General features: G+C 36.7%; 1 protein-coding gene across 1 annotated transcript; it reads left to right on the top strand.

Annotated features, from left to right (window-relative positions):
* Positions 1-4,936: 4,936 nt before the first annotated feature.
* On the top strand, positions 4,937-10,077 carry LOC109827119. The gene is made up of 7 exons (XM_020394081.1): positions 4,937-5,129; positions 5,268-5,984; positions 6,216-6,395; positions 6,744-7,916; positions 8,988-8,992; positions 9,475-9,528; positions 10,066-10,077. Exons 1-7 carry the CDS (start codon positions 4,937-4,939, stop codon positions 10,075-10,077), a joined length of 2,334 nt encoding a protein of 777 aa, XP_020249670.1.
* Positions 10,078-17,461: the final 7,384 nt, after the last annotated feature.

Here is a 17,461-nt window from a genome sequence, read left to right as displayed (position 1 = left end):
ACTGTTGATATTATTGTATGTGTTAGTAGTGGGTTTAGTCACACATTGGTTATGAGAGCACACCTCACTCTCCTCTACTTGTATATATATATGTGTGTACACATTCAATACTTAATCTAGGAGAAATTTACCCCAAGCCTCTCTCTACGACTCTCTCTCTCTCTCTCTCTCTCTCTCTCTCTCTTAACACATTAAAAATTGTGAAGTTAGTTCATATCATCTAAGTTAATAAAAGTGATAAAATGTCAATTTCAATCCTTATTGTTAATATCACTAATTCTAGATTTCAATAAAAATACAAATTGGTTGTTTTCATTTTAAATTTCATATTCCTATATGCAGATGCACGTGGCGTTAACATAGCACAATCTGCACACAACCATATATAAATGCAAGTGATCACAGATAGCATTCTAACCCAAAAGCATTAAAATTTAGATATCTTGACTGCACAAAAACATAAATTACACTGTCAATGTTCAACCTGTCTGACCTCTACAGGAGTCACTAGCCTGTAGGGGCGGATCTATATACAGTCCAGGGTGGTTTCTATAAAACCTCCTCCCTTAAAAATTAAAATATATGCATTCTACCTAATTTTTGTCTTCTTCTTTTGAAATATTTTAAAGATATTGACGTTGGATATTCTACTCATTTTGTTTGGGTTGTGGTGTATCTCTTATGAATAAAATTGCTTTAAGAAAAATTATTATCTATCTTATTAAAATATATGCATTCTACCTAATTTTTGTCTTCTTCTTTTGAAATATTTTAAAGATATTGACGTTGGATATTCTACTCATTTTGTTTGGGTTGTGGTGTATCTCTTATGAATAAAATTGCTTTAAGAAAAATTATTATCTATCTTATTATAGTTCATGCATGATCAAGCTAACCCAGACATGTTAAACTTCAGATTCTAATCTCAAGAAGAAATATGCAAATGAAGTATTTTGAATGTTACCCAGGATTTGCTCTAGGTCCTTTCTCAAACAAGAATTCTTAAAGCTCCTTCTCTTTGCTTCTTCTTCTTTTTCTTCTTCTTCTTTTTCAATTTAAGAAAGAAAGTGCTTGTTAGAGAAATTGCAATGAATATTTAGGGATTTTCGGGGTTTATGGTTAGTTGCCCAACAGGAGAGGGGAGAGGTGAGGGATGGTGGAGTTTGGTGAAATGAAGAATATAATGAGCAGAGTGTGTAATGAAGGGCATAAATATGATAGCATGTGAAGAGATGTAATAATGAAAAGAAAGAGGTTTATTTTTAAAGCTTCCTCTCCACTCATGGCTGCCAAAAAGATAAAAATATTATATCTAGAGTGTTTTGAGTTAGGTATTTATCAAATTGGATTATTTTCAACCAAGACTTAAGACATGGTTAATTTGGGTTTCATGTTGAAGGATATGGTGAACCTTGAAACTTGATTAATTCCCTTAACCCAAACATACATATTCTTACATTCTCACAAATGTAGGTTTCAAAACTCATGCCAGTAAGATTATGAATTATTGATTCAGATTCAAGGTCAATACCAATAGTAGTATTCGACTACCATAAAATAGGAATATTACAACTATAAAACTTCATCACTAGAATACCCCGCTCAGTAAAGGGACAAGATATCATATGGGTAGTAGTTCCCTGCCTGACCAAGTTAGCATAATTCATACTATACAAGATATCGTATACCATGGAGAAATTGGCCAGCCTTTATGTTAAAGAGATCGTGAAACTCCAAGGAGTTCCTGTATCCATTGTATGGATCAAGACCCCTGTTTCACCTTAAAATTTAGGAAGAGCCTACATAGAGCTTTAGGGGCTAGATTAAAGTTCAACACTTGAGAACATCCTTGGAGTTTGTATGCTAGATTTTGGAGGCAATTGGGCCATGCACTTTCTGTTGGTAGAGTCTACCTACAACAACAACTTCCATTTCAGCATCAACATGACACCGTGTGAAGCCCTATATGGGAGTCGATGCAAGTCACCTATCTATTGAGAAGAAACTGATAACCATCAACTACTCAAACCTGGCTTAATCAAGGAGATGACAGAGAAGATCCAAATTATTCGACAATATTTGAGGAGGGCGCAAAGTAGAAAAAAGAGTTATACGGATCATTAAGCAAGGACCTAGAGTTTCAAGTTGGTGATTATGTATTTCTAAAAGCTACACCAACCGAAGGTATATCAAGAAGTGTGTAGGCTATAAAAATTACCTTAATAACGGGAAGACCTAAAAACCTACCTGTATGGGTACGCCTACACAGAAGAGCCAAGCAAGCTCATTTTAAACGTCAAGCCTACCGTTAAGAGCTCAATTTCGCCTACATGCTTGACTCGCCAGCACGAATCGAGTCCACTCAAGTGCCAAGTTTGCCAGCATGAATCTAGCTCGTCTACGTGTCTAGGCAATTAGCAGTTCGCCTGCAAACTTGCCAAGCTTACCAGAGCACTAGGCGGCTATGATGTCACATACAGGGATGGACCTTCCCATTTTCCTCAACGTGAGGAGGGAGTATAGTACTAAGCACCCATCAAGTAGCCACTCACAGTACAAGTGAGAGGCATAACATCTCTCAAAAGTGCATGGTTGTTGGCCTCTTTTTTTTGATGATGTTTACAAAACAATTTACCACTAATGTTGATTGTCTAGTATTTGTGTTTTCTTATTTATTATAGACAAACAACGGTTTGGAGGATGGATGGATTACACCATAACGATCATATCAAATGGAGGTTGGCGGAATAGTGGTTGAAGCCTTGCTTTTCAAAGTTGAAGATCCAAGTTCAAGCTTCATCCAAGTTTACCAAGTTGAGCTACAATGAAGATTAAGATCAAGCTTGGATAATATTAGTTTAGGTTTATATTATGTGTGTTAGTAATTTAAGCTCAATCATATATACACACACATTATATTGGTTTCCTTGTATATATATGTATATGTTATTATATATATATATACGGCGGCGTCCTTAGGCGATTTTGGGCGATCCAGCGATTTTGGTGTCTCTCCGATATGGCTTCGGCCATACCAGAGCCGGAGAAATCTTCAGGTTCTGAGTCTCTTAGACCTCCCTTCAATCCATCTACAAGTGAGGAGAATAATCAAGATTGGATCAATGTCTCTCGTAAATATAAGCCAAGGAATTTTCCAAAATCTAACTCTAGATTCAAAGGACTTTTCCTTAAGCAGGATAGAGCCGGAGAAATCTTCAGGTTCTGAGTCTCTTAGACCTCCCTTCAATCCATCTACAAGTGAGGAGAATAATCAAGATTGGATCAATGTCTCTCGTAAATATAAGCCAAGGAATTTTCCAAAATCTAACTCTAGATTCAAAGGACTTTTCCTTAAGCAGGATCAATTCGATATGCATAAGGCTTCTGGTAGTTTTCAACAAGCAGTATCAAAAGGCTCAGGCAATCAATCTTCACATCAGGAGGCAAATATCTGGAAATTCAAATCTTCTGGATCCACATCATGGAAGGATATTTGTTCAATGGGTCGGGAGGTAAATCAAAATTGTTCTCTACAATACTTTCCTCCTTCTGTTGACAGCAATGGTATTCTATATGCCTCTATACCGAGATCTGAAATTCTTCTCAATGTCGATAAATGGAGTAACACTTTGATTGGTTATGTTCTTGGAGACAAACCATTCTATTCTCATCTAAAAGGTTGTGTTAGTCGTCTATGGAAACTGACATGTTCACTTGACATATATTCTCGTGAAAATGGTTTCTTTTTCTTCAAATTTGGCAGTAATGAAGAACTTAATAGAGTTCTTAATGGTGGGCCTTGGTTATTTGATGGCAGATTAATAATCTTAAAGAAATGGTCTGAGAACATTAATTTAGAGAGAGAATTACTCACCTCAGTTCCAGTTTGGATTAGATTCCCTTCGTTACATCTCAAACTCTGGTCCAATAATATTATTGGCCGAATTGCTAGCCTTGTGGGTAATCCTCTTTATATAGATCAAGCAACAACAACGGGTGAAAGATTAGCCTTCGCTAGATGTTTTGTGGAAATCTCATCAAAAGCAAAACTTCCAAAATCTGTAAGGTTGGATTTGGGAAATGGAGAATGGTTAGAAACTCCAGTTGAGTATGAATGGATACCACCAAATTGTAGCAAATGCAAAAATTTTGGCCATATAGAGTATCAATGTCCAGTGGTGCTAGTTGATAAATGGATTCCTAAACCAAATACTAATGGAATTGATAACACAGTTTCCGGGTCTACTGCTGCATTAGTCAACATATATGACAAGAAAGATGAAGAGTCAAAACTTAATGCTACTTTGTCAAGTAAATCCGTTTTTACTGGAGATAAAATTATTGATAATCAAGTTCATGAGATTGTTTCTACACATGTGACACATATAAATGTTGATGCTGATATGTCTGGGAGAATAATTATTGATGATTCTACTATAAATGAAGTAAATTATGATGATGCTGTTATTAATGATGATTCTGAGGATTACTTAGAGAAGGACTTGGGGAATCAAGGTATTGCAATACAAGCTATCAACAAAGATCAAATGGTTAATGTGCAAACTATGCAAGGAAACAAAGATAAAACAGATTCAACGAATGCAGAGTATCAGTATATGAAGGAAAATGTGGCAAGCCCAGGTTTATATCAATTAGAAAAAGCAAATGATCCTCCAGTTTCATCTATCCCAGTCACTGTAAGTAATCAATCTGATCAAGAAAATCAAAATTTAGCATTTATTGATTCTATGCAAACTGATGGAGGGAAGATAAATGAGCTAGATATAGATTTCCCTATTGCCAGAGATAATCCAGACTGGTTAAATGAAAAAAGTCAACTGCTTATGAAGAAGAAATCTCAGTTTAAATCTAATAAAGATAGTTCTTTAGGCCCAAAGAGGGTAACCAGGGCTACCTCAAATAATATCTCATGACCATGTTGATTTGGAATGTTAGAGGCATGAACAAAGCTAGTAGAAGAAGGGATATTAAAAGACATATACATTCTTTGAAGCCAAGTGTGGTTGGATTGTTAGAGACAAAAGTTAAGTCATCAAAATCTCACAGAATCACAAAATGTATCCCTCCTCTTTGGTCATATTGCAACAATTATATTGCTTCAAATAGAGGTAGAATTTGGGTGGCATGGGATGCAGATATATGGAGGGGAGATGTAATATCTGTCACCTTGTAGCAAATCACAATTAACCTTCATAACAAGGGAGGTTTCAATTTAATATTAAGTGTCATCTATGGTGAAAATTCAGAAACAACTAGATCATCTTTATGGACTGATATTAGTGATATACATAAGCAATATCACACTCTGCCATGGTTGTTAGTGGGAGATTTTAATGTTTGTAGATTCTCTTCTGAAAAAATTGGTGGTACTCATCTGTCAGTTAAGAAGCTACAGGAGTTTAATGATTGTATTCAAATTTGTGGCCTTTCTGATATCAAAAGTACTGGTTCAACCTGGACATGGCACAATAAACAAAAGGGCATACACAGAATCTATGGTAAACTAGACAGAGCTCTGGGAAATTCTAAGCTGATTGATCTATTTCCTCAAGTCTTTACAGAGTATAAAAATACCTCATCAAGTGATCATACTCCAGCTATTATCCATCTTCAGCCTAATGTTAATTCTGGTCCTAAGCCTTTCAAATTTTTTAACTATTGGATGAAATGTCAAGGTTTTTCTGATGTTATCAAAACTGCTTGGGGAAAACAGTTTACAGGTTCTCCTATGTTTATTTTGGTATCTAAACTAAAAGAACTCAAGTCAGCTCTGAAACTCTGGACTAAACTCTCTCCTGTATCCACTACAGCAAATATTATGAGGTTATCTAATCAGCTGGAAATTATTCAAAAAGAGTTAAATAGGGATATGGATAATGAAAGCTTACAGTATACTGAATCTGCTCTATGTTATGAACTTGATGGCTGGCTAGAAAAGGAGGAGGAGGAGATGAGGCAGAAAAGTAGACAGCTATGGCTACAGCAATGAGATAGAAACAATCGTTTCTTTTATAATGCTATCAAACATAGAATTTCTACAAATAATATCAGAAATTTGCTTGGCAAAGATGGTTCTCAAACTTCCAGTGCTGAACAAATCAAACTCAATGCTCCTGCTTTTTATGAAAACCTATTCAATCAAACATCCTATTGGAATGTTTTTCCTAAGTTAACAGTGAAGAGAATTCTTACAGATGCAGCAAAGCAATGGTTAGTTCAGGATATCAATTACAAGGAAATAAAGAATGCCCTTTTCCAAATGCATCCAGATAAAGCACCAGGTCCTGATGGCTTCAATCCTTATTTTTATCAACAAAATTGGGACATTATCAAAGGGGATGTTGTTATGGCAGTTAAATCCTTCTTCTCATCAGGTAAGATGCTCAAACAGATTAATCATACTTTCCTCACTCTTGTACCAAAATCAAAAGAAGCCACATCCATTCAAGAGTATAGACCAATTTCTTGTTGCAATGTTTTTTACAAACTTATTACTAAGATCCTAAGCAATAGGCTTAAATCACTTCAGGTAAGATGCTCAAACAGATTAATCATACTTTCCTCACTCTTGTACCAAAATCAAAAGAAGCCACATCCATTCAAGAGTATAGACCAATTTCTTGTTGCAATGTTCTACAAACTTATTACCAAGATCCTAAGCAATAGACTTAAACTGGTGGTGGGAGAATTGATTTCTAAGAATCAACATGCTTTTCTCAAAGGGAGACAGATAGGTGAGTGTTCATTGCTAGCTCATGAATTGCTTAGAGACTTCAATAAGAAACATGGAAAGAGAGCATGTCTGAAAATTGATCTGCATAAGGCTTTTGATAGTATCAACAGAGAATTTGTTTATTATATCATGCATTGCATGGGTTTTCCAATTAAATGGATCGAATGGATTAAGGAATGCCTTTCAACTCCTTCTTTTTCTGTCCTTCTAAATGGCTGCTCCTCAGGATTCTTTCAAAGTAATCGAGGAATTAGACAGGGAGATCCTCTTTCTCCATACATCTTTGTTTTAGTTATGGAATTTTGGTCAATTGGCATGGAAATAGCTACTATTTCAAGGAATATTCAAAATTTTCACAAGCAACAGGATCTCCAAATTTCTCATATTTTATTTGCGGACGATATGTTGGTCTTTTGTAGGGCAAATAAGAAATCTTTTGAAGGCATCAACAATCTGCTATCCTCTATGGAATTGAATACTGGATTGAAAATAAACAGGAGCAAGAGTAAAATTTTCTTCAGTAAAGGGTGCAATAATAAAGGTGAATTAAGTTCTATTGTGGGAATTTCTAAAGGGAAATTGCCTATGAAATATTTGGGATTACCTCTAACAGTTAACTATCCAAAATCGAAAGATTTTCTTCCTTTGGTTGACAAAATCAGAAATAGGATTGAGGGATGGATGACAACCTCCTTATCTTTTGCTAGGAGATTAGAACTATTAAAATCAATCCTTTATAGTACTTCTGCTTACTGGTACTTGGTATTCAAGTTTCCACAATCTATTGTGAAAAGTCTGGAATCTATATTTGCAAATTTCTTGTGGGTTGGTAAGCTTCATGCTATTAACTGGAATGATGTCTGTCTGCCAAAAAAAGAAGGAGGTCTTGGTCTGAGAAAAATTGATGATTTAAGTCAAGCTGCGGCACTAAAGCTGATATGGAGATTACTTACTTCTAATACACTCTGGGCAAGTTGGATGCAAGGCAGATATATTAAAGGGAATAATTTTTGGGATACTACATCTAATTTATTGGATTCTGGAACCTGGAAGCATTTATCAAATACAAAAGTTAAAGCTCTCGAATGCATTTCTCTTACACCCTCAAATGCTAACACCTCAATTACAGGTCAGCAAGATGGTTGGAAATGGCTGCCTACAGGTAATGGTATGTTTTCATTTTATTCAGCTTGGAATCACATTCGTAGCATAGGTACTGCATTTGAACTCTACAATATGGTTTGGTATCCTTCTTCAAATCCAAGGATGGCTTATTGCTTGCTCAAAGCTCTGTATAATAGATTGCCAACCAGAGACAGACTGTTTAATTTTGGAATTTCATCTTCTGAAATCTGTGTGCTATGTAATCGAGAGAAGGAATCTAGAGACCATCTTTATTTCCAATGCCCTTATTCGATTTATATCTGGAAACTATGCAAGCTAAAGTTGTAGATGAACGACACTGATATCAAAGACCTGAACACAGAAGCTCAAAACATCCAACAAAAGTTCAAGTCAAAAGATAAAACTTATATATTGGCAAGATTAGCACTGAATTCTACTGTCTGGCAAGTGTGGCAGGAAAGGAATAGAAGAATCTTTCAGAATCAAAAAATGCACAAGATTATGGTTTTCAGGAGAATTTATGAAGACATAAATATTTTGCTCAGAACATGCAATTGGAAGGTTGGAAATTCTAAGATCCTATCAAATTGGGATTCTGTCAACCTGTGAAGATATATATCATTGTAGAGCTCAATGTCTTTGTTAATTTTGATAGTACTGTAGGTTTTTTATTTCTTCGACTTTGGGTCAATCTGAAACTTTTCCAGGTTCTCAATAGTGGAGGGTGACGGCCATGGTCCTCTCCCCTCTCTATTGTTTTTCTTGTTTAAGTTTCTCAGAGTAGCCTAGTCGAGTTCTATAATTAATGTACTAGTGTTTCTTGGTATTAATGAAATTTACTTATCTTTCAAAAAAAAAAAAAATATATGTATGTATGTATGCATATATGTACAATTGTAGTTTGCTCTCATGTTAGATTACCCAAGAGTAGGGTACACATCAGATACTTGGCATACATGGTATGGACTATGGTAATATTTATGCTGGATGATATTTCCTATGGCTACGCCAACTACCCAAGGGTAGTTTGAGATTGTGACATTAGCTTTGTATGGTTGAGGTTTGGAGTTGTGGTATTTTTTCTTTAATTACTGTTTTTCATTCGTAGGTTTGGTATTGGTATTTAACGATTCACAATTTGAGACATGGTATATACATAAGGGTTTTCTTGTTTGGATTATTTCGCTCGACGTACTAATTCTCATGTTGTGGGTTTCTAAATACCAGTTTCCATTTAGAGTTATATGAATGATTTTATATCTATATGTACTAAAAGTATTTTCTTATATACTCCTACCCCTTCCCCCTGGGGGCGGTAGAGATGATCTCAATAGCGCTTTGATGCTCATTGTTTCTCCTCTTTTAAAGCAGCGAGTCAAGTTCACGGAGAGTCACAGGTTAATGGGTTTGCATCTTAGTTTCCATCTAATATATTATATTTATAGTTATTTTTCAGAGCTCCACAATAGATGTTTATTCTCAGACATTAGAGTTTGTGTTTTTATTTTATAGAGGCTGAGTGCATTAGTGACACTTCATTTGACCCTTGTATTTACATTTTTTTTCTGATTCAAAGTTATTTTACTCTTTTTCAGTTGGGCCCTCATGAGGGTTATTTTTACACTTCTTCTGTGTTTACGCTGTTCATTGTACTATTTCACTATTCTTTGTTTGTTTTGTACCTACACCTATTTATTGATTCCTATAGAGAGATAGTAACTGTGATAGTGAAATATGTTATTGCACGGTGTTAATTACAGCATGTTTGACATTCTTGGATTCACCTTAGATTATAGCCTTGTGTGAACCTAGGGGTTATTAGACCCTAGAGGGGGGTGATTACAGTCTTATGCTAATATAATTCCGATTATATGCCAATTAAAATTATATTGATTAATTTGTTCTTGTAAGAAATATATGAGATAAATATGAACAACAATGTGAAAAATAAGCACAAATAAAATATACGCTAAGAAAACACAAACATACGATATGTTTACGAGGTTCAGTCCCCACTGTAGGCATATAAAATTGCTTATAGGTCCCCTAGCATAGCTCGGCACAAACCGACGAACCAACGCCTTACATGGTGTTTTTAATTTGGGCCAATTATTCTCCTAGATGCTCATTCTAATTAATCTAAATAAAAATTAATATTTGTTTTTCCTTTTATCTTATTCATGCAGGTAATAGTGTGAGACTTTAAAGTATCATCAAATTGAAAATGCAAGGCATAAATCAAGTTTTATTGTTTCTTTAATTTTAAGTTTTTTAGGGATCTATTTTTTCTATAATTTGAATATAAATATGTCTGCTAGAAAATATGAGTCTCGATATGCAAAACGTATAAAAAAAGAAAAATAGAAGAATTTATTCAATCTCAAAAAGGAGCACTTAATAGGTTTGTTACTAATACTAAAAATCAAAACTCAGAAAAACCAATTGAAAATTTAAATGATAAATTAATTGAATTTTCACTAGAAGATGATACTTTATTAGGATAAAAAGAAATTTGTCAAAAACTTTCTAATAATCATAAATCTAATTCACCAAATATTAATATTAACAAAGAAGATAATAATAATTTAGAAGAAGATGAATTAGTTGATCAAGAAGATAAAAACTTTAATAATATTTATGAAACTATTGTTAAATATATATATGATCCAGCACAATGGGAAAATATAAATACAAATTTAATAGATTAATTAGTTGAAAAAGGTCCAATTAGAGAAACTAATTTATGTTTTCCAAATGATAAAAATTCTAGACACTTTTCTATTGTTCATTACATTCGAAAATTACCAAATGGAGAAAAACATGATAGGAGATGGCTAGTATATTCAAAAGAATTACATAAAGTACTTTGCTTTTGTTGTAAATTATTCAGTCAAAAATTAATTACAATTCAATTAGCCATAACTAGAAACAGGACTTTTAGCGACGGACAAATCTGTTGCTAAAGGTCGAAAATCCATCGCTAAAACCTTTAGGGATGGAAAAATTAAAATTTTGTCGCCAAAATACCGTCAGTACAGCGAGGGTAGCTAAAATGACCTTTGGCAATGGATTTTTCATCGCTAAATGTCACTGACAGAACATTAGCGACGGATTATCTGTCGCTCTATTTTTTAAAAGAAAAAGAAAAAAACATTAGCGACGGATTTTCCGTCGCTAAAAATAACATTAGCAACGGAAAATTCGTCGCTATAACAATTTAAAAAAAAGAATTATTTTTGAAAATTGAAAAAAACTGTACAATAATATAATAAATTTAAAACCCTGTTCAATCAGCAGTATAATATTCATTCTCACATATATATAACATAAATATTTTAATAAAAATATCTCAACATAATAAATATTGTTTATACAGCATGCACCATAATAAATATTGTTTATACAGCACACACTCATTCATTATTTTCAAAGGTAAAAAAACAAATCAGTCCTCCTGATCATCATCATCATCATCCTCATCACCAGCTCCACCTGCAAATATAAGTCCCGGACTGCAAATATAAATCAAACATTAACAACATGGCATGACTTGCAAGTATAGAATTAAGATAGAGTATCATGGCATATTCTTATGTATTACATGTTTCGGAGAGAGTATCATGGCATATTCTTATGTATTATACGCACGCACGCACAATTTTTGCAACAACGCATGCACACACCCTAACCTCACCCGCAACTTTCTCACCATACGCGTATACACGCGTACACGCACACACGCGTATACGCACGCACGCGTACATGCGTGCATGCATGCACCACACTCCACACAATTAATATGGAAACAAACTAGTTATCAAAACACATCAACTATTAGTTTGAGATTATTTTCTTCCTTCAACATAGACAAACATAAAGTAATATCTAAGCATGAACCAACACACAATTAATTTGAAAGGTAAAAATAATACTCAGATTGTTATATCAACTTTCCCTTAAATCACCAAATACATGATTGTCATCTACAATGTATAAGCATAATATGTTGTAGTTTAATATCTAAACTGATAGGGAAACAAACTACTTATCAAAGCCCATCAACTATTAGTTTGAGATTATTTTCTTCCTTCAAAAACAAACATAGAGTAATATCCAAGCATGAACCTCTAGAGCAATATAATTTAGAATTCAAAAACTAGAAGGTTTCATTACACAATTTAATCATTGCATCTTTTCAAAAACTAGAAGGTTTCATTACACAATATAAATGGTCCTCCTCCCAGTTTGATTAAAAAACTCCAGCCTCAAACAGCAGCAGGTTTCATTACACAATTTAATCATTGCATCTTTTCAAACATAGTTCTCTTCTCATTCTGACTGTATATTATTCTAAAACTAGAAGAGTAAACTCTAGTGTCGTTCAACTATGTCTAATTCCATATAAAACCCATGGAGTTTGTAGAATTGGCGAGAAATTTTGGATCAGAATAGGTTTGGAGGCACAGGAGTCGTTTTGGGTGCTGCGCGGTCGACCGCAGTGTAAGGCCGGTCGACTACGAACATGCACAAGCCAGAGTAGGAGTCTGGATTTGGCACGGTCGACCGTGAGACCCTATAGGCGAATTTGGTCTCTGTCGCTGGATCGCGATCGACCGCGAGCTTTGAGCAGTCGACCGCGAGCTTTAGGCGGTCGACCGCCAATCGGGTCAGGGCCTGTTTTGTGTTTCCTATTCTTATTGATAGGGAGATGACGACTTCATCAGATTCGGCTAGACTGTGGCATTATTTGATGCTGGGTTATTTGATTGGTAATACCGTGCATAGGTTGTTGAGGAGTGTTTTAACCTACAGTTTGAAGTCCTGTGAACCCATTGGTATGAGCAAGAAGACTGAGGTGGAGTTTGGCACTTCTATTCAATGATTGAGGGGTCTTCTATTTGGTGTTCATTCAGGCATTTAGGGGCCTTCCAAGGAGGCATTATTGGAAGGTAAATTGGTATTTTGGCTTTTTATGTTGGGAATTGTACTAGGTATTTGTGGGTTGCAACCAAGTCCCGTTAGTTTTAAAGTCCTAGTAGTCAACAACAGTTGAAGAAGTGTATTGGCAGAAGGTGAAAGTACTTCATTCTGATTTTAGCGTGAGGTACAAGAGGGACCTATTTCTGTATTTATGTCGAGCTCATGGAAGTTTGAGATACTTCATTGGAGAGGAAACATTATGGCGACTAGATAAGATGATATTTTTGATTGGTTGTTCCTTTCTGGAGGGGGATCGGCGTTGATTGTCGAGCATTGGCTCTGGTTTAGGAGGTTTGACATATTTGGGGCATCTTAGTCATAGGTCGCCGACTACTGCATTTGGAGTTATTGGATCTGGTAGAGCTGTTTTAGATTTTGGTTAGCGTGGATATTTGGTTACCCAGCATTTAGTCACATCGAGGATGTGAGATTTGATCTGATTGCGCGTTTGGGATTCAGAGGCTTATTTGATTATCGGTTGGGAGCTTCTGATTTTGTTCTGAGTAGGTATGTCACTTTTTAACTCTCGACAGGTAGAGAGTGTTGATCAGGTTATTTGGATATCGCAACAGGTGGAGGGTGATGCTACTCCATGTTTGGTGGGGTTTACTCCACATACTCCAGATCATACTGTATTGTTTGGGATTCTAGCTGAGGTGACACTGATTGGGGATCATTTGGATTTGGATGCAGATGATATTGGTGAAGAGTTGTAGATTTTTCTATTTTTTTGAGGGCCTTTAGAGGCCGTTTGGGTGAACTACATGAAGGCTTGATTCCTTGGGCAAGAGGATACGTAGGCAGTCAGTTTTGATGCAGCCGATCTGGTGAGTAGATACCGACGTTTGGGAGAGTGTTCGCACTCCCGTTTGGGTCTTGACTTGTTGTGGATTGAGTCCGTTGTCGTGAATCGTTCACTTCATACTGGACGCAACAAGTGAGACATTTGATTTGGTCGGTGTCGGCTCAGTTTTTGGAAGAAACTTCGTCGATGTAGAGAATTGTAGAATCAACGAGAAATTTTGGATCAGAACAGGTTTGGAGGCACAAGAATCGTTTTGGGTGCTGCGCGGTCGACCGCGGCGCAAGGCCGGTTGACCGTGAACGTGCACAAGCTAAAGTAGGAGTCTGGATTTGGCACGGTCGACCGCTGCGATCGACCACGAGACCCTGTAGGCGAATTTGGTCTCTGTCGCTAGATCAATGTCGACCGTGAGCTTTGGACGGTCGACCGCCAATCGGGTCAGGGCATGTTTTGTGTTTCCTGTTCTTATTAGGTTTGGTGTTTACTATAAATACCAACATACGAATTAGGATTTCTTTGGCTTAGATTGAAGATTGGTTTGGGGATATTGGAGCGCAGAAAAGGGAGAGTTTTTCTGAGCAATTGTTTGAGGGTTTATTTGGAGAGATTAAGAGATATGTTAGTGAGATTAGTTAATTGGTATCAGAGCTTCAGGCTTGTTCAAAGGATTCGGTGAAGGTTCCTATCTGAAGAGTTAGATCAACAACATGGGAGAATCAAGCACATCAGGTTCGTCTCTTACAAAGATGATACATAGTTTGAGCATTAATAACATGAAGATTGATGTTCCAAAGTTCGACGACAAGATCAATTTCAGTTTGTGGAGGTGTCAGGTGATGGATGCGTTGGACGCTCAAAACTTGGAAGAGACTCTTGAGTTGCAAGAAAAAACTACTGATATGAAAGAAAAAGTTTGGAAGAAGATGAATAGTAGGGCGTGTGGAGTTATTCGGTCATGCTTGACGTCGGATCTTATTTATGATATGATGAACGAGACGTCGGTGAAGAAGATGTGGGAAACACTCAATGAAAAGTATCTTACTAAGAGCATTAGGAATCGGCTTCACTTGAAGAAGAGGTTTTACCAGTTCAAGATGAAGAGGGGAGTTTCCATCAAGGAGCATGTTAACAACTTCACGAAGCTACTTTCAGACATGGCCAATATGGATATCATGGTTGAGGATGAAGACAAGGCGGTGCTACTTTTGTGTTCATTGCCCGAGGATGATTATGGTACTTTTGTCCTAACTATGATTAATAGAATAACTACTGTTAGTTATAAGGAGGTGACCTCAGCGTTGGTGAATTATGAGTTGAGGAAGAGTGTCGATGAACCCTCCGAGAAGGCATCGAGAGATGCATTAGTAGTTCATGACCGTGGTTCAAACCAAAGCAGGAGGTCACAGCCTAGAGGTGCACATCGTGGGATTCATAGGAATCAGTGTGCTTTTTGTAAAGAGGATGGACATTGGAAAGCTGAATGCCTAAAGTTAAATCGAGCCGAGAAGAATAAGGGGAAAGCTGTACAAGCTTCAGAGGTGAACGTTGTCAAGACTAGTGGCAACAATTCAGATTTGGATTCTTCAGGCTATTCATTGTTTGCACTACCGTCAGTTTGTGTTGTCAACTCTACAGAGTGGATGTTGGATTCGGGTGCTTCTTACCATGTTTGACCTAGGAGGGATTTGTTCTCTAGCTTTTAGAAGTTGGAAAGAGAGGATAGTTGTGCTCATGGGTAATGGACATGCATGCTCTATTGGTGGTATTGGTACCGTTCGGATTAAGATGAGTGACGGGATGACTCAGGAGTTGGATGATGTAAGGTTCGTTCCACAATTGAAGATGAACATTATTTCACTTGGAGCTTTGGAGGCAGCAGGCTATAGAGTGACCTTGGTGGATGCACGTTTGAATCACATTAGGGTCCATGATTGTGATGAAGGACGTCAGAAGGAGCAATTTGTATTATTTTCTTGGAAGCAAGGACGCTTTTGAGCAGTCTTTTGAAAAGAATTATTGTATCCAATTGTGAAAGATTTGTGAGAGATCTAGAGCTTTGTTTTAGGGTTTGATCGGTGAGATTTGTAACTCTATTTGTATTCTCTTGATTCTAATAGTAAGAACTCCCCCCTCCTTGCCCCGTGGACGTAGGCAACTTGCCGAACCACGTTAAACTCATTGTTCTTGCTGTGATAGTGATTTGCTTATTGGTTGTGATTTATCTTGAGTTATTGTTCGTGTCGCTTTGAGAACTTCCGTCGCGCACAACAGAGTTAATGGTTAGGAGTCTTAGGACTTAAGAGATAGACATACAATATGGATTTGAGAAACTATTAAAAATCAAAGTCAATAATTGCACAGATCATGTTGTTGGTGTATTTTTTTGTCCTCTCTGATTGGATAGATTATAGTATAACTAAAGACCAAAAGACCTGTTGATATTGTATTTTTTATTTTTTAGAAAAGAAATACAAAACAATCCCATTAAATCTGAAAATAGAACCTTGAAAAAAAATTTAATAAAGCAAACAGAATATGGCCAATACCCGACAATGTGAACATGAAATAGCAGCAGAGTTACTTGATTTCCCAGCCTTGTCTTTTATGTGCAAAAATTTACAACAAATAAAGAAAATTGCATAAAAGGAACTTCAACCCCAAAAAAATAGTATACCGTAACAACTTTTAAATAAATTGCATAAAAGGAACTTCAACCCCAAATCCAGCCCTTAGTTTACCACCGATGCTCATCAGGTCAAAGAAGGGAAAATCAGTTGGTTTTGAGGGCACAGTCCTGGGTTTTCCTTTCCAAAGAACAAAACGAGAGGCATCGGGATCACCAAACACGAGCTCATCCTTCAGACCACTATCGACCTGTGAACAACAACGTATCCACACTAATAATGTCGTGCAGCAAAGCTGGTATGGCTAGGAACAAGAGGTTTTACTTGTAATTTACAAACAATGTGGGCTCGTGCAAAAACAAAATAATGAGAAAAGAGAAAACCTCCTAGGGTTTTATGGGTGAAATTTACTGCCATGGAGAGGACTGGATCCGAGGGCTGGAAGCTATTAGGCCCCTCCTCCCATAGATAGCCATCCCTCTCGACGGTGGTGACGTTGCCCCCAACCCGATCCCTCACCTCCATCACTAGCACCTTGGGGGTCGTGCCGGCGTGGCGCGTGGCGAGCGTCTGGGCGGTGCAGAGGCCGTTGATTCCGCCCCCAATCACGACGCAGTCTGCGGATATCCTGGTGCTGGACAGCGAACCTCTGTCGACGGTAGCATCCCCGACGAAGAGAACGAGAAGAGAGAGAGGGGGGAAATGAGAGAGGGATTTGGGGATAAATCCCTCACTCTGGCGCGGGCTGCCCAAAAAATTTGGGCGCCCGCGCCTAATTTTTTTCCCATCAATATTTTTTAGCGATGGAAATATCCGTCTCTAAAAAGGTTTTTAGCGACGAAAAATTTTCGTCGCTAAATTTCTGTCGGGAAATTTAAAGCGACGGAAAATTTTCATCGCTAATACTCTCACTTCCACGGCAAAAAATTTTCTACCTACGAAAATTTTCGTCGCTATATGTTACGTTATAGCGACGGAAATTTCCGTCGCTATATTTTCGTAGGTAAAACTCTATTTTCTAGTAGTGAGCAAACGAAGGATATCAAGATTGGAAAAATCTTAGTACCAAGTTTAAAAGTCATGAAACAAGCAGTGAACATATTATATGAATATTTGGTTTGATGTTGAAATGAGATTACTTAAAACTATTGATCAAAATTTACAAGAAAAGAT

The sequence above is a fragment of the Asparagus officinalis genome, unplaced genomic scaffold, assembly GCF_001876935.1.
Source record: "Asparagus officinalis unplaced genomic scaffold, Aspof.V1 AsparagusV1_Un42, whole genome shotgun sequence".
NCBI classification, from domain to species: Eukaryota; Viridiplantae; Streptophyta; class Magnoliopsida; order Asparagales; family Asparagaceae; genus Asparagus; species Asparagus officinalis.
Note: the sequence above shows the minus strand (reverse complement) of the source record. Positions and strands in the feature narration are given on the sequence as shown.

Coding starts and splice junctions, on each gene's coding strand:
- LOC109827119 (XM_020394081.1), top strand. CDS start 4,937: ATGTTGATTTGGAATGTTAGAGGCATGAACAAAGCTAGTAGAAGAAGG. Junction 5,985..6,215: donor GGAGGAGATGAGGCAGAAAA/GTAGACAGCTAT, acceptor GAATTCTTACAG/ATGCAGCAAAGCAATGGTTA. Junction 6,396..6,743: donor TAAATCCTTCTTCTCATCAG/GTAAGATGCTCA, acceptor CTTTTCTCAAAG/GGAGACAGATAGGTGAGTGT.